The 18,674-nt window shown below is 39.2% G+C and overlaps 1 protein-coding gene across 15 annotated transcripts in view; it reads right to left on the reverse strand.

Moving 5' to 3' along the window:
* LOC122542270 (activating transcription factor 7-interacting protein 1-like) overlaps positions 1–15,132 on the reverse strand; it is a 191,431-nt gene extending 176,299 nt beyond the window's left edge. For 2 of the 15 annotated variants that reach the window (XM_087978327.1, XM_043679842.2), the window contains exon 1: positions 13,824–14,151. In XM_087978327.1, the coding sequence (XP_087834453.1) occupies positions 13,824–14,005 (182 nt within the window). In that variant the 5' untranslated portion in view covers positions 14,006–14,151. Of the gene's footprint in view, positions 1–10,501; positions 10,574–12,174; positions 13,764–13,818; positions 14,169–14,194 lie in introns of those variants that run through there. The other 13 variants (XM_043679839.2, XM_043679837.2, XM_087978320.1 and 10 more) reach the window with 12 other exon arrangements.
* Between the last annotated feature and the right edge of the window lie 3,542 nt (positions 15,133–18,674).

The raw sequence follows: 18,674 nt of genomic DNA on the forward strand, positions 1-18,674 counted from the left end.
AAAGTTTCTAAAAATATCCTCAAAAACATCAACAATAAAAAAAGTCACAAAAACAACCTGTCACCCAGGCTTCTTTTGCTTGTCCTGAAGGAAACACCTAAAGAGGACTTAAGTTAACATAGAACAATACAGCATAGAACAGGCCATTCAGCCCTCTAAGTCACGCCGACCATAACTATTCTCAGCTCGTCTCCACCTACACTATCCTAAAATCATCCATGTGCTTATCTAAGGATTGTTTGAATCTCCCTAATGTGGCTGAGTTGACTACATTAGCAAGTAGGGCATTCCACACCCTTACCACATAGAGATTGAATCAAATGACAGCCAATGGTAGTTCACATTTTTAAAAAATCGTTCTCAAATGATACAGCCAAATCACTTAACGAAACCCATATTATAGGGGGACGACCTGTATCAGTAGTTTTAATTGCATTAGAAATTAATTATTAATCTCAGCATCCCTACATTCACACTACAAGAAAATTAGGCTCCATTCACAGTGGTACAGGTGTTACACAAAAGGTAAAACAAAATTATCTTCTCCCAAACTTAAAATAGCTGGTTCTCTTCCAGTTAGTTAATACTAAACAGTCAAGACGGATATAAATATATCAAATACTCAACAACAGTTACTAGAATTACAGCACTTCATGTCACCAGGACAGCATAGTCCCCGGCAAGTGCAGTCTCCATATTATATATCCAGACAAACATTCGCCCAAGAGATATCTAGCTCTTAAGGTCAGATAAAATGGACAACTAAAAAAAGAGAACTTGTATGCCACTACTATTCACATCTACTTTGAGAAAGTCGAATCCTTCAAGATTCCATAGTTTTCTTTAAAATAAAAAGTGGATAGGGTGGCAGGAATAGTTGGCAAAACAAAAACACAAGTCCTGTTCAAACTTTATCGCATTTAGCATTTCCTCAATTATGTCGCAGCTACCTGCTTCAAAACATTGAGAGCACCATATTACAGTGGTCTGCAGAAATTCCTCCAAAATGCATTTGCAATTTTTGAAACCATCCTGCTTCTGAATGCTCCCAAAGCATGGAAAGCTTCTGGATCCACTCTATTACACTGCTGTTTCAAATTTCAAAAGATCTGCCAGACCTTCTTGTAATCTATCCTACAATGGGATTTTTAAAACAAAAGCCCAAAACGCTGCTCAATCTTTGAATCTTTCAAACTTTTTCTAATTTTGATCTGTTCTGCAATTCTTCTAGTATTATCAGTACCTTTAAGAAAAAAGGTAGAAAACGGAATCCAGACTGCACAAAAATACTCCAACATTGGAGTAAACAAGATTCAATGTACAATTCTATTCCTTTAGAAAGGAAATTCCAGTATTAACTTAAGCCTTTACAGATTTTGGTATCTGCATTCAGATCTTTTGGATCCACTACTGCATATGACTTGCATGAGGAATAAATACTGCACCATTCCTCATACCAAAATGAAACATCCCACTCGTTTGCTATTTAGGTATACATTCACCAAGCCTGTAGATACCTTTGTATTTTAGTACAGTGTGATGTGATCATTCATAGTGACAAGTCCAGAACAAGAGGACACTGTTTAAAAATAATGAGTAGGCCATTTAGAACGGATAAGGAGAAACCTCTTCACCCAGAGAGTGGTGAATAAATGGAATACTCTGCCCCAGAAGGCATTGGAGGCCAATTCTCTGGATACTTTCAAGAAAGATTTGGATAGAGCTCTTAAAGATAGTGGAATCAAGTGTTATGGAGATAAGGCAGGAACAGGATACGGACTGTGGATGATCAGCCATGATCATAATCAATGGTGGTGCTAGCTCAAAGGGCCAAATGACCTACTCCTGCACCTATTGTTTATTGACTATATGCTGTGCTTTGGTATCATTACAAGTTAAACATCATATTCCCAACTCAGGTCCAATCATTGAATATTCATCATGGTACAGATTTCCTCAGGAACACTAATACAAAATAAAAAGGAAAATACAATGGAGCAGGAAACTGGCCTAAAAATATTCACATTTTCTTGTCAAAGATTAGATTAGATTACTTTACAGTGTGGAAACAGGCCCTTCGGCCCAACAAGTCCACACCGACCCGCCGAAGCGCAAACCACCCATACCCCTACATTTACCCCTTACCTAACACTACGGACAATTTAGCATGGCCAATTCACCTGACCTGCACATCTTTGGAACTGTGGGAGGAAACCGGAGCACCCGGAGGAAACCCACGCAGACACGGGGAGAATGTGCAAACTCCACACAGTCAGTCGCCTGAGGCGGGAACTGAACCCGGGTCTCTGGCGCTGTGAGGCAGCAGTGCTAACCACTGTGCCACCGTGCCGCCCCTATTTAATGACTTATTGACAAAAATGGACCTCATACATATCCCTGTGAAACACCCCTTGTTAAAAGGCTCTGGCAAAGATATTGCCTGAATATTTCCAGCATTTTTATGAAGTCTTGTAAAACACCACTTGCTACCAGCCCAAACATCCTTTAACACTGGATTTTATAGGTCATCTTTAAATCATCTACCTGGGGCTGACCTTTGCCAAGATTCTGAAAGGTGCTACTTTCTGAAAGAGTAGGGCTAGGGTTAGCTTTGAGTTGATTTGATTGGAGTCTTTTGAGAACGTAACCAAAATTATTGAAGGTAGAGATGTAGACATTGTTTACAGGGACTTTAGTGAAGCCTTTGACAAGGTTCCACATAGACTACCTAGTAAAAAAGTTAGATCACATGGGATTCAGGACAAACTTGCCAATTAAATTCAAAAAAACTGGCTTGATGGTAGAGTCAAAGGGTGGTGGTGGTGGTTTGCTTTTCAGACCAGAGCCTTTTAACAAGGGGTGTTTCACAGGGATATGTATGAGGTCCATTTTTGTCAATAAGTCATTAAATAAACAACTTGGATGAGAGCTGAGGCGACATGGTTAAGTTTATGGATGACACCAAAATGTGTGTTATTGTGGACAGTGAAAAAGCGTTATCTAAGCTTACAAAAAAGCTTGTGATCAATTGGGTCAGTGAGCCAAGTGGCAGATGGAGTTTAATTTGGATAAATGCGAGATGTTTGTTTTTACCAAAAATGCAATAAGAGTAGGACTTAAACAATTGATAGCAGAGCCATGGATAATATTGTAGAACGGAGAAAAGTGTGGTTCAGGTGCACAATTCTTTGAAATTTGGGTCACACGTAGTCACAGTGGTTAAGGCATTTTAACATGCCTTCATTGCTCAGACCTTGGCATATTGGAATTAGGATGCAATGTTGAGATTATTCAGGGTGTTGGTGAGGCCTCTTCTGCACTGCAGTGTACAATTTTAGTGGCCCTACTATAGGAAGGATATTAAAATTGGAGGGGGTTCAGAAATGTTTTAGCAGGATGCTGTCAGTAATGGAAGGTTTGGGACTTTTTTCACTAGACTGTGAGGTTGAGGGGTGACCTTGTAGAGATTTACAAAATCAGGAGGGGCATAAATAAGGTGAATAGCAAGGGTATTTTCCCTAGGATTGGATGGGGGTAGGGTCTCACAACTAAGGGGCATATTTTTAAAGAGGAGAAAGATTTTTTAAGAATGACAAAAGGGGAACTTTTTTAAAAAAGCAGGGTGGTTTGTAGGTGGAATGAACTGGCAGAGGAAGTGGTGGATGCAGATAGTAACATTTGGATAAGTACACATATAGGAAAAAAGCAGACAAGTGGGACTAGGCTGGTTTGGGAACATGACTGACTTGGACCAGTTACACCAAATGGCCTGTTTCCATGCTGTATGACTAAGACACTACTTACTAAGTAGCAAGACAGCTTGTCAGACCAATAGATTAACCAATTTTTGCCAGACCAGAAGTAGTAGTTTACAAGTGGTATTAATAGTCAAGTACTTTCACATTAAAAAAAACAGGAGTTCTTGCTCCCAATCACAATCCAGTGGCTCTTCCTGGACGATCAGGCAAGGACCGAATCAGGTTCAGATAAGAGTCAGTTCACCTTTGGTCAAGCATGTTTACACCTCACAATAATGAATGGCTTTACAAATATTGCCACATTGAGAGATACTGGAAGGAGGAACAGGCACCAAAAAAAATTTGCTCAAACATTAAGATGCATTCAGAGTTGAGAAAAGGCTAGCAAATGACTTGTATTGGAATGTAACATACTGATATATATAAAAAAAAAACAAAAACAAAAACAAAAAAAAAAAATAAAAAATAAATCAGTCAAGAAAAAAGGATTCATCAGTTTTTTAATATAATTCACCATACAAGAGTTGCAGGCTAGGTAAAGATTGTTACCCACCCATAACTGGACTTGTCAAAAAAAAAGGCGATGAGTTGCCTGCTTGAAATGCAGCGAATGTTTGTCATGCAAATATGCACAATGCTATTCCAGAGGATTTCAGGATTTGTTGCTAGATAGATATTTATTATAGACAGTTCTTCAAGGTATCTGGGTCAAAATCTTGGAACTCTCTTCCTAGAAGTACCATGGTTATCCCTATGCTCCTAGGACTGCAACAGTTCAAGACCTGATCAATGGTAAAGAATGCTGGTCCAGCCAGCAACATCCACATCTCATGAATAATAAAACAAAGAACTGCAGATGCTGGAAATGCACAAAGAAAATTGGAGAAACTCAGGTCTGACCACACCTCTGGAGAGAAAGCAGAACTAACATTTCAAGCCCACAGCATGCAAGAGACAGCACTGCTTTCTTTCCAGAGATGCTGCCAGACCTGTCAAGTTTCTCCAGCAATGTTTCAGCCCCAATGGTTTTTTTTTTAAAAAAACTGACAGCAACAGTAGAAAAAAAGAGATATAGTTCCAAGACTAGATGGTTTGCAAGGGAACTTCCAGATGGTGATGTGTGCAGGCATCTTCTCTCTTTGGTCCTTCTCAGAGGCAGAGGTCATAGATTTGGAAGTTGATGCCCAACGTATTTTGTAGATCGTGCAGAGCTCCTGCTATATAGTGACAGAGGGGGTTAAATGTTGATGTTAAGATTGGGTGCCAATCAAAAATAGGCAGCATTCTCCTGAATGGTGGAGTCAAAGAACGTGTTAAGCTACATTCATCCAGGAAAATGGAGAACATGCATTCATACTTCTGAATGGTGCCAGAAAACTGGCAGATGAGTTTTATGAAGGAGTGAGAACCTACTCGCAGATTTCCCATCTCATGACTCACCCCATACAGTCTTTATATGACTAGTCCAGCATAGCTTCTTGTCCATGTTGGAACACCAGGATGTTGATAGTAGGGAGATGGTGGAGGAAGAAATTCAGCAACGGTAATGCCAGTTTTAAGTCTATGGTCACTGTGCTCATTCACAGGTTACTACTCAATTCAGATAAGCCATTCACTACTTCTGAAAGATAATAGGAAACTATCTGCTTTTTTTCTTCAGTCACAAGTGACTGTTCATTAAACAAGAGCTGGTATTTTTTTTTTTAAAATCAAAAAACCCTGAAAACATTACTAATTAAAGTTCTGAAAGTCATGCTGATTTTAGTTTTCCACAAGCTCAATGGCTTATTTTTAAACCCCTACCTTGGTTCCTGTGATGTTACCTTCACCCAGAAGGGTAAGAACAATACCAAAAGAAAATCAGTGTTCATCACTGATCACATCTCCAAAGCATTAGACAACAATAATTATGCAAATGTAGGAACTCATTTCACAAATTAGAGAATTCATTCATTGAAATAGTACAATGACCCATTAATTTTGGTGACATTTGAGGTAGATGTGTTGTTTAGAACTACCTACCAAAGAAAAATGTCAAGGAATCTTTAAATTACAATAGCAAAAGAAGTTACTTAAGAACACAGCACTTCCTTAGCATTGAGTACCAGTGGCAGGCTGCAAAGACCAAAACATGGCTTCAATTAACAATACTCTTGCTAGAGTCAGGGAAAAAAAAAATCAACCTGAAGGGGAATGGACTAAGGTTAGAAAATTGAATGGCTTCAAATTCATATTTCATACCATGAACAGAACAGTGCTTTTAATATTTGTTGCTATATAGATTATGGATATCCTTTACTTGTACACAGCTAACACACAAAATACCAATACATCGTTGCACCAATTTGTTTTAAAAAAAAAAATCTAACTGGCAATCTTGAGCAGAGTGTTTAAGACACAAGAGCTTGATTCAAGCATAAAAGCAAGTCCCACCCACTCCAGTGGGTCATATGTCTGAACAGGTTGATTAAAATATCTGACTAGCAAACACCATGTTAACTAGGCATTTATTAAGACTCCAATCATACTTCATAATGACAGGATTTAAAACTGCTGCATAGAAAGTGTGTTCTAATATGTGGCCCAACAGCAGGACCCAAACAAAAAAAAAACTATGGAAGTTCTGAAAGTGAAGTAAGGTTCTATTGTTCCAGATTTCATTGAAGACTTGAAAATTCAACAAATCATTACTCCAAAGCAGAGCAAAATCAACGCTCAGATTGTTATTTTTTCATATTTGGAAACAGTGGCATGTGAAGAAATGGTTACATTAATCACACAAGAAAATTTCAAATCAAGATTTTTTGATAGAAATATTCAAGAAAGTCCAATAAACTAGTTTCACACCAGAAAAAAGTAATTCTGCAATGCATGCAACATCTTTGCATCTCAAACCAAGCTTCATACTCCTCACAATGCTATGAAGGGAGAAAGGACACTAATCTTTAAAAGTAAAAAAGTTTAACTATTTAAATTTGGGTAATAGAATTAGATGTAAAACATTTATATACAAAAGGTTAGAAAAGCTGTTTAAAAATTGCGACAAAAAACTCAGTGGGGACATGTGTACTTCAACACAATGAAATGTTGTTTTCAGGGGAAAAAAAAGAGCTAGAACTCTCAATGGAGTTGCTATCCTAATAGCCCTCAAACTGAGATTACAAAAAAAAAGGTGATTTTCTTTTCCTCCTTTGTCTATGTTTCAGGGAAAGTCATCACCAGACGATCAGCTGCTGAGGGAAACACCTGTGTGCAGGTGTCTGATATCGTTCCTTTAGAGCTTTGAACAGTTGGAATTTCAACTAAGATTTAGACATGGCCTTATAAATTGATAAGTTGATATAAATTGCTATGGAAAATTCACCATAGATCACAAGCAGGTTGCCTTGAAATAAAGCAAGATCCAAATTTGTTGTATTCAGTACGTGATGTACAATTTAGATTGATGCTGATTTGACCAATAAGATAAAATCTTGTTTGCAGATTTTTCATCATGGTCCTTTGGAGATTGCAAGGCTGGCACACCCTTTCCTGAGATAAGATGCCCAAAATACAGTGGCTCAGTGTTAGCACTGCTGCCTCACAGCACCAGGGACCTGGGTCCGATTCCAGCCTCAGGCAACTGTCTGTTGTGTTTGCACATTCTCCCTGTTTCTGCGTGGGTTTCGTCCGGGGACTCCGGTTTCTTCCCACAGTCCAAATGTGTGCAGGTCAGGTGAATTGGCCATGCTAAATTGCCCATAGTGTTGGGTGCAATAGCAGGGAGTAGATGAGTAGGTTACTCTTCAGAGGGTCAGTGCGGACTTGTTGGGCCGAAGGGCCTGTTTCCAGACTGTGGGGAATCTAATCAAACTGATCACAGTATTCCTAATGCTGTCTGACCAGCACTGTATGCTTATCAGTCAACAGTGAACTTTTTGGGATCCTAAAGTGTTCATTGTTGACTAATAAGTTAAAAATTACCTCAATGATCCTTATTAAAAAAGGTGGCATCAAATGAGGTAGTCCTTTAGAATTAACCAATAGTCCCTCCTCATAAATAAAAACACTTCATCTTGTCAACTCTATAGTGAATCTACATTATACATCTTTACTATTTTAATTCCCAACTATGTACTGAAAAGAAACATTTGGCCTTCAATAGTAGAAACAGAAGATACCAGGTGACAGCTTCGCTCCATGATTTCCTGGAACAGGAGGACTAGCCTACATGTGCATCAAAAACACATGATCTTTCACATCACTGTACAAAATTTGATAACTGCCTGCATGGGGATTAGGCAGTTGGGAGTGAAAGCTTGAATGATCACAATTTTAAAATAATCCTATACTGACTCAATTAGATTCATTTGTTTAGGCAGCTCTTAAAGTGAATTTTTATTTAAAAACAAAACCAAAACCAATCTCTTGCTGCCATTCCCCCTCTTTAGCCCTCCCAACAGAAGGGATATCAAAATAATTCCTTTCAGGAATTCCTACAAAAAGCAACTCAAAAGATGGTGACAAAGCACTGAAGCATATTGTTAATCTAATAGCAATTTCAACCCAATTATATTTAAATAATGTTCACTGCATCAGTGGATAACATTTGCTATTGTAATCTTTAGCCTTTTCTGGAAGTCAGCAATTACTGACTAAAAGAATTTGTTTCTTAAATATCCTGTAGGCAGTCATACAGCATAGAAACTGACCCTTCGGTCCAACTCATCCATGCTGACCAGACATCCCAAGCTGACCTAGCCCCATTTGCCAGCATTTGGCCCATATCACTTGGAACCCTTCTATTCATATACCCATCCAGATGCCTTTTAAAATGTTATAGTTGTGCCAGCTTCCACCTCCTTCTCTGGCAACTCATTCCATACATGCACCACCCTCTGGATGAAAACATTGCCTCTTGGGACCCTTTTAAATCTTTCCCCTTTCAATTTAAGGCTACGCTCTCTAGATTGGAGCTTCCCTAACTGAAGGAAGGCCTTAACTATTCACCTTATCCATGCCCCTCATGATTTTAGAAGCCTCCCTTGCTCCAGGAAAAACAACCCAGCCTATTCAGCCTCTCCCTATAACTTCCATCCTCCAGTCACAACAACATCATGAAGTTCGACAACAGCTTCTCGACAGAATGGCAACCAGAACTGAACATGACATCCTACTCTGATATTCAATGCACTAACCAATAAAGGCAAGTGCTCCAAATACCTCCTTCACCACAATTCCATTTTCAAGGAGTTATGCACCTGCATCCCTAAGTCCGTTTGGCATAATCCCCAGGGCCCTACATTAACTGCACAAGTCCTATCAGATTTGCCTTACCAAAATGTAGCTTCTCTCATATCTGGATTAAACTCTATCTACCACTCCTTAGCCCGTTGTCCAATGGAACCTTGCTCAGATGGGCCAATGATAATCTTCACTGTCCACTATGTCACCTATTTTGGGGTCATCTGAAAACTTACTACCCATACCTCCTATGTTCACATTCAAATCATTTATGTTAATGACAAAATCCAGTAACTCCACACCAATCCTGGAGGCACACTGGTGGTCATAAGACCAAATATGGACTTTCACAAGCACAGCATTTAAAAAGAAACCTCCATCTGGATTGCCAGGGAATCAAGCAAGTGGCACAGCAACATAAATGAACTCCTTCACATACATTTTTTTCTTAGTGTATGAAGAAACATGAAACATTTTATCAAATTGTGTTTTTAGGAGAATCCAATCTTGGACAGGAAGCCATTCTATAATCAAGACCAACAAACGTGATCATTCAACACCATCTTGGAAAGGTTTCCACCAGGTGTTCCAGATTCTTCCCAGCCCAGAGAAGTGCAGGTTAGGTGAAGTGGGGCTATGCTCAATTCCTGATGAAGGGCTTTTGCCAGAAACGTTGATTTTCCTGCTCCTCGGATGCTGCCTGACCTGTTGTGCTTTCTAGCATCACTCTAATCTTGACTCTGATCTCCAGCATCTGCAGTACTCACTTCCACCTAAATTGTCTGTAGGGTCCAGGGATGCATAGGCTAGGTGGATTAGCCATGGTAAATGCAGGGTGATGGGGTTCAGTCCGGGTGGGATACCGTGCAGAGAGTCAACGCAGACTCTACAGGCTTATTGGCCCCTTTGTGTACGGTAGAATTCTATAGCTCCAAGACAGTATGGCGGATGGCTTGGCTGGAAACAGCTAGTGCCTCCATTCATTTGCTGCCCTTCGAACCCCAAAAGTTGAAAGGACGTGCTGGCAAATGAACCTTAGGTGAGTGCTCACAGAGCACAGTTGAAATGTTATACAATGCTGCTGAGTTAGTGGTAAACGAAGTGCCAATCAAGCTGCCCTTTTCAATTATGAAGTTAAACTTCTGAAGTGTTGTTGGAGCCACAATCACCAAGGCAAGAGTACAGTATCACGCTTCTGCACTAAATGGTGGACATACCCTGAGTCAGAAAGCAAGTTACTCATCTTTAATTTCTTGTCTCCAACTGTCTTGCAAGCAGTATATATTGCTAGTCCAGTTCAGCCTCCATCCAACAGAAAATCTCAGGATGTTGACAACGATACATCCACAAACTCTGCAATGTCTTGGGCCTGAAATTATTTCTAATAATTTTCCTTTTGGGCCACATATGACTCGTTTTAAAAATCAGGTGAAAGGCTTTCCAGTAACCTTAGTTTTTTTAGAATTCACATGCAAGTGTGGCATCAAATACAGCTGATATAAAAGGGTGGTCACTTTTACCTCCTTTAAAGTCCTTTTCCAAGATTGATCATTGACTGATTAATAGAATCTTCTCAATGGCTTGCAGCAAATCTGCAAATAAAGAGGAACAATACCCCTCCATAACTAGAAACAGGTTCCTTTAAGAAATCTCACACCAGCTTAATTAGAATTGCATCTTTTGATTATCAATGAGGGTCAAAGTAATCCAAGGCAGGCTTCTTGACACATACAAAGCTAGTCATTACGGATATGTGGAGATCAAACTAAAACATGAATTTGCACAATGATTAGAATATTGCAAAAAATCTCAAGGCACTTCTTAGGACCATTATTAAACAAGATCTATCATGGACCCATAAAAAGGAGAATTTACTTTCAGATCAAATATTTAATATTATTGCAAACTTGTGATGCTTTCCACCAATGCAACATTAAATGGTAGTAAAATTCACAAGATGAACTATGGAACACATTTAGTCCAGGATGTATCTGGATCTCTTCAGAGTGAAAGCTTTTCAAAGAATCTTTCAGGCATGAGCTCTTGGAGACTGGAAATGCTTTATTTCGTGTTTTTTTGAAAGATGGAAAAATGTGATGATTAGTTTGTTAATTATTAAATCTAAAACTTTGTATGGAAATATCCAGCCCAGGTGAATACAATTACCAATAGGCACAGCAATAATTTTAACTCAGCTATCTAGAAGCTTTCAACTGAAGGCATGTATCAAATCCATATCTTGCACATTTCTATGAATGGAAAGCACTGGCGCCCATGATACAGCAGAACATCAAGTGGCTTAGGCACCATGGTGATTTTTTGAAGAGGTACTGAGATATAATCAGCTGAATGATGATTCATAATTAAAATACTCAAGTCATTTAACAGGAAACCAGTGATCTGAAGCAGGATTAAATTATGGACATCCCCTTTCTACAAAGGAAGTCTTCAATAATGCAAGCCAAGATATGCGAGAGAATACACATTGAACAAGCAAACATTGAATGGAGTCCATGAGGGAAATTACAGAGTGCATAAATTACAAAGTGACAGAGTAATTCCAGTTGAGAGAGAGAGACATGGAACCTCAACAAAACAATTTGTGCTCTCTCGTTAAAAAGTAACTTCACATTTCATAGTGTCAAATATTTCTGTATTCCACTTCATGTGACTTTTTCTTTCCAATTTTGGAGAAGGAATCTTCAAACAAAGTCACAATGCTGAAATATTTTCCATCAAATACTTTCTCTTAAGCAGATGTCATCAGTAGGGCTTCACTGCGCACGGATAGGTTTTTTTGGTAAAATAAAAGGTGCAACAGGAGTATTATTTTTGTCCAAAATAGAGACTGAAAATTCACACGAATCTCATTTGGAAATTTACTATGTTAGTAAAGGGACCAAGCAAATTAAGGTGCCCTGATGCAAGATGAAGCATGTATGTTTATAGATGCGCCATATATCTAACATTTACTGCAGTGCAAGACAATGTTATTTTTGCAAGCTCCTTCAATGGACGTGTTCAATTATGTTAATGTTTTACACAACCCATTTTCAACCATCACTACTGGTTCAATTTCCTTTTAAAAAGTGACCACAAATTGTGAAGACAAACATTGAAATTCTTTACATAATTAAACATGCCATATATTTGCAATGTTTAAAGAACATTAGTGTGCCAGATGGGCTTTTACCAATTTTGTCGTCTTCAAGGTTTTCTGGCCCAATTCTTGCACATTTATGGAATTCAATGAGGTACCTTGCCTTGATGTTATAAAAGGCATTAATACAAAATGTAAAAAGTTATTGAATACTTGTGAAGACAAGTGGTTTTAAGAATTGCATTATACAAGTACAGTTGTAGTCAAGTAAAACAGCAAATGCTGGAAAACTAAACAAAAAATGTTGGAAATATACAATTAGTCAAACAGAACCTGCAGTGATACAAACCATTTACTTCAGGTGACCAGAAATAAAGAATATTCAATTCAGCTTGGAAAATATTCAACCAATACAGAAAAAAAGTTGAAAATAATTGTTTTAATTACCAAATAAAAACACATAGCAATCCAGTTGAAAGCCGAACCAGACACAGCCACATATACCCAAAGGCAAAAGCCAGTAATAAAAACGTGACTAGCACAGGAAGGTGGAATCAAGGAAGACGATCATTCTTTATGTTAACAAAGTAGCAAAGTCAAAAAAGGACCAAATGGCCTACTCCTATTTCTACCATACTTTATTTTGTGATGCTCACGGATACTTGTGCCTTTTCTTGTGGTTTCAAATTTACAGTAGTAAGCTTTCATTCTTTTTCCTTGTATTACAAAATGTTTTATTTGTTTTCCTCACAAAAATCACAAGCTGACCCTTCCATTCCCACTTCTCACCCGAGAGAGATGTAATTTTCCATCCAGGTCTTAAAAGGCCAAAAAAGGAGCTTTAAGAAGGATTAAAGAACCCATTGTCCAGCATCATTGGTCACAGTATCAATAGGGAAAGAGGAATTTGCCACCTGATGGGGCACTACCAATCCAGTGTAGATCATATGCCAAAAGGTTCACTACGTAGGAATTAAAAATCAGCTAAATATTCAATACAACAAGAAAGCAAAATTTAGTGTTGCCTGTGTCACAGATAAGCATACCAAGTCATGGGATACAATGAAAAATTAATAATCAGGTGCAGGTATCAAATATCAACAAGATCAGTAAGGAATTCACAATGACTTTATTGTTAATAATTGTACAAAAGGACCATGTGACTTAGCAGTCATCTGTCAGTTGACCTATAGTAGTACTGCGCACACAAATTGTGGTCCAAGATTGTATAAGCATACATTTCCAGTTTGTTCAGAATTTTCAGATGCATCAAGTTACTGAGTGAGGGATAACCCAAAATTAGTTAGGTTGAATGTTCCTGATATTTATTAAAAATCAACAGCAGCTTGGAGCTGGCTCCCACTGAGTTGTACGTTAATACTGAAAATATACAATTGGTATAAATGCATTGCATTAAAATCAGTGTAACAAAAATTACAAAATCAGAACTACCACCTGTTCACACATTTGTGTAGGGAAGTGGGGTGATAACTTGCAACTCTACTGAAGCTAAAACATTCATGCAGCAAAAATCCTACAGCAATGCAGCAACTAGACGCTGCTCAGGCTCATTTGCAGTCAGCTCATCCTCAGCTTTAATTTATATAGAGGCAGGCAAAAAAAAAGAGGAATTAAAGTGAGGAAAAATAAAACAAAAATGCAACTACATGATTAAATGCAAAGTTTTAGTCAAAAATAATTAAATGATTTGTTGGAAATTTGAATAACCAGCCTTACCTTACCTTATTCTGAAGTTCCCAACGCAGTTTCCACTTAATAAACAGAGAAGAAGAAAGGGAAGGGGAGGTGGGTGGGAAAGAAGCTCCCGCAAACACCGGGGCTTTAAGCGTGTGCGTGTGCCGACTGGTCCGTCTAGAGCGCCGTGCGCATGCGTAATGCACTGGTGGTCTCGTGCAGCAGCCATGCAGCTCCAGTGCTGCTGCTGCCGCGCAGGCGCAGGTGCACCCACGGGGCCTACACACACCGCCCCACAGGGGTTGAAGACGCTCCCCGGGAGAGGGAAAACAAACAAAACTGAAAACGCAATTAAAAGTCAGGCGACACTCCAGGAGCGAAATAAAACACAACCATATTAATGTAACGATTCGCTTACCTTTCCGATGCGTTAAAGCGTAGTTTCATGAGGTGTATCTCTGTTTTCTTTTTTTTGTCCCACCCTATTAAAAACAAACCTTTCCCCTTTTACCTACAACAACCTCACACCCGCCCCCTCCTCCCCCGGTCGCAAAATGGCGGCCGCGCATGGAGTGTATGCAAATTAGAAAAATATCGCTCATATGCAAATTAAGGAGAAAAACACATATGCCGTGTGTATCTCACTTTCAAATTTCCCCGTGTGATTTTGTTTTATTTTTTTTAAAACCCGTAATTATGTATTGTATTTTGTTTGTGGAAGATAAATTTCAGTAACATGGCAGTGGAACCTCTTATCTATCCTCTACCTCGCCTCCCTCCGCTGGAGTTGCTCGCTCTCCCCGCGCACCACTGAGGGCGGTAGCTCACACTCACTCTCCCCCTCCCGGGAGAGAGATGAATATGCAGATAATAGAACGCCCGTGTGCATTCATTAGGAACGCGGCTGCCAATCATCAGCCAGCACGGGGGTGTTATATGCAGATCGCGGGTGCCTATATGCAAAACAGGCAACTGCGCTCGCCCGACGCACCCGAAGCAGGAGGTGGGCGGGGCATATGTAAATATCGTAGATAAATCATTTGCATAACCGCTGTCGTTTTCAAAACCCGTCCGTTGGTGCAGCGAAGCAGTTGGTAACGTTCGTTGCCCATTTATTCTCCTTTAGGTTAGAAGGGTGGGGTTGGTGATCATTATTGATCCTCGGCGTCGTCGTGGTTCGTTTTGTTTTCACATTGCCCTTTAAAAACTGTACATTTACCGAGTTTTCGGATAGCTTATGCAAGATTGAAATCCTTTTTTTAAATAAAATAGAAAGTGTCCTGGTCGGAAAAGAAGTGGTTTCCCCAAACACCGCATTCCAAAAAGAATGCACCTCGACAACCCATTGCAGTGTTGTTAAATAAACGCCTGCATCAGTATTCTCTCAGCAGCGTCGTCGCTTGCAATTCTTCGCCCCCAGCATGCGCCACTTCCAGGACTGACCACCAATGTCGCTGTTGAGCACAAAGGCGCTTTTGATGCGAGAATTTGTTACAGATCGAACATGTTGCAAATACAAATTCTGACCATTGAGAACTGTGCAGCCTCCAAAAACATAATCCTTCGGTTAACCTTTGGATGTTTGAAATCTATTTTAAGTATCTTGAAATTGTTTAACTGTGGTTAAAAAAGTGTTAAACACTGGTGTTTCTGGAAACAAGTTACGTTTGACGACGTAGCACTCCAGTAGACAGTGAAGTTAAGATTTATTTTAACGAAACGCAGGAATTCGGATGCTGGAGATCGGAAACAAAGAGAAATAGAAATTGATAGAGAAACTCAGAACCTTCACACCCTTCTGGAGAAGGGTCACTGGACTCGAAACTTGCCTTTCGTGGGTGATGCCCAGACCTCCTGAGTTTCACCAGTAATTTCTGTTTTTAAAATTATTTTTAAACTTTTTCATGAAAAAGATTAGTGGATAAATTGGGGAATCTGGGAGTGTTCTTAGAAAAAATAGACTGAGAAGAGTTTTGACGAAGGCATTCATGATGGATATAGACACGGTAGATATGGAAAAACTTTCAACTAGCTGGTACAAGAATTGAGAATGCAAGAGCTCCAATTGAGATTAAAGTAACAACAGTGCCACATGGAAAAGCTTTTATTAAAAACCATTTGTGTGGTTAGAATCTAGATTGCACTGCCTAAGAGTGTTGTGGATAGACAAGCAGGAGGCTGGAAGAACACATTTCTGATGAAGGGCTTTTGCCCGAAACGTCGATTTTCCTGCTCCTCGGATGCTGCCTGACCTGCTGTGCTTTTCCAGCACCACTCTGATCTAAACTCTGGTTTCCAGCATCTGCAGTCCTCACTTTTGCCTGGAAGAACACAGCAGGCCAGGTGGCATCGGGAGGTGGAGAAGTCGCCGTTTCAGTTGTAACCCTTCATCAGTACTGGGAGTAGGCTCACCCAAAAAGTCGACTTCTCCAACTCCTGATGCTGTCTAACTTACTGTGTTCTTCCAACCTCCTGCTTGTCTACCTTGGATTCCAGCATCTGCAGTTTTTTTTGTCTCAGAGAGTATTGTGGAGGCAGATTCAAATCAAGTCTTCAAACGATAATTTGATAATTATTGGTGGGAGTGGGGAAATAACTGTAGCCTATGGGGAAAGGTCATGTGGTGGAACCAACTGACTAGCCAGCACTGAGTCAATTCCTCATCCTGCAACCTTCAATGATTCCATGCCTCAATGGGAGAGAGAGATACAGCTTATCAAAGGGATACAAAAAAGACATTGAAAAAGGAATGCAAAACAATTGCAAGGCTTATCAACGATAACATTAAAACTGTTCACAAATATACTAAGAGGAAGAGGGTGTGTAGAGATAATGTGAGCTTTCTTAAAGAGACGTGCAGATGATACCACAATAAATATTAAGAATGGTTAAAGCAGTCATTCTTAAACTCAGATCAGTGGATCACTGGGAGAGACTTTTTGGTGGAATCTGTGAAATAAATGAATTGCAGCTAGAAACGTGACAATTTGAAGAAGGTCACCTTAGTTATTAGCGACTATTTCTGAGTATGCAGGGTATTGCTGATAATTGTCTGCAAACCAATGACGGCTCATCAGTCTTAAGTACTTTCTCACTTCGAACTTGCATTGTACTCCTGTGACAATATTTTGAGTGTTGTCACATTGATTACTAATCACCAATGTGACCCATTTCCTATAAAACATTAGATCATTTATTAAACGTAATTTTTCCATTTTCCTTTCATGTTCACCCGAACAGCAAAAAAAACTGACCGCATAGCTGAGACAATAGAAAACTGTCTGTTTCATAATATTGAGTATCTAAAGAACTGAGCTGAAAATGCGTTGCTGGAAAAGCGCAGCAGGTCAGGCAGCATCCAAGGAACAGGAAAATCAACGTTTCGGGCATAAGCCCTTCTTCAGGAAGCCCTTCTTCGGGCTTATGCCCAAAACGTCGATTCTCCTGTTCCTTGGATGCTGCCTGACCTGCTGCGCTTTTCCAGCAACACATTTTCAGCTCTGATCTCCAGCATCTGCAGTCCTCACTTTCTCCTATCTAAAGAACCATCTTGACAATGGATGAGCCTGCGGTTAGAACACATGCGGTGAGGGTACATTGATGTCTTGCATCTGGAAATGTTACGGTAAAGTAAAGCCAGTTGCTCTGGTCATCTGTAGAGAGAAATACAGTTAACCTTCAGTGTGAAACACTGGGACAGAACTTCGCAGTTCTCAGCAGTTTAATGAGTACTGATTCTACAAGGTGGAATAGAAATTGGAAAATGATTTAAAAGTGTCATTGTCAAATGTCTCACTAAAGATAGGCAGACCTGACAATGAAAAGCAGAGAAAACAATCTCACATTCATTCATAAGTAAATATCTACTTTTTCTTAAACATATAATTAAAACACTCTTTAAAGGCTGCACTTTCATGTCATACAGTATTACAATTTAATTGGGAATTGATCATTAATTCACATCAACAGGTGTCCTTTGCCAAAAGTTTTGACAGCTATTCCATTCAGGAGTCCAGTGAATTCAAGGAACATCTCACATGACTCAATGTAATTAAGAAATCAAATTATTTTTGGAAAGACCACTGATATGCGAAGTCATAAATAAAATAAAGAAATGCAGATGCTGGGGAGAGGGGCTGATGGCGATGAGTGATGCGGGGGAGCGTGCCCAATTACAGTATGTGAAGGGGGGAGGGGAAAGGGGGTCTCTGGAATGGACGGGAGCTGATTACAGTGTGAGTTGGAAAAAGAAGAGATGGGTTGCTTACTCTGTGTGTGTTTGTGTGTGTGCGTGTGTGGTACAGGATAGGGGCTGTATTTGTCAAAGTAGCTCACAGAGCCTTCTGCCATCAGAAAATGTGGAACTGAAGAAGCATCACCGGACCCAAAACATCAATTCTACAAACACTCCACAGATGCTACCAGAACACCAGAGTTTCAACAGCAATTTCTGCTTTTCTTTCAGATCTCCAGCTTCTGTGGATCTCTGTTTTATCTTATAGTCTATTTTACTGTTTGTATATTGTATACACAGCAATGAAGTATCATTCAGTACATAATTATGAATATTCATATATTGAATATCAAAATATTATACATCCTACAAATATGAAATTCTGTTTATAAAAGTATTTTGTAAAAATGCTATATTTTATGTACTGCCAAACATTATGAGCAAGTTAAATAAACTTTAGATTTTCTACTAGAATTTCAAATAACACCAGATAATATTTGTAGATGGTGTAAATTCAGTTTGAATTTGCTACACACAAAGTAGCCTTAAACCAAAATGAATTTGATTCACAAGGTGAGTAACTTAGCTGAATATGGAGCTGTGCTTATTCTAAGTCAGGGAATGTGAAAAATGGAGATGCTTTTGAATTGACAAAAAAAACCAT

The sequence above is a fragment of the Chiloscyllium plagiosum genome, unplaced genomic scaffold (assembly GCF_037043375.1).
Source record: "Chiloscyllium plagiosum isolate Xiang-an unplaced genomic scaffold, Cpla_swu_hap1 HiC_scaffold_33, whole genome shotgun sequence".
Classification (NCBI taxonomy): domain Eukaryota; kingdom Metazoa; phylum Chordata; class Chondrichthyes; order Orectolobiformes; family Hemiscylliidae; genus Chiloscyllium; species Chiloscyllium plagiosum.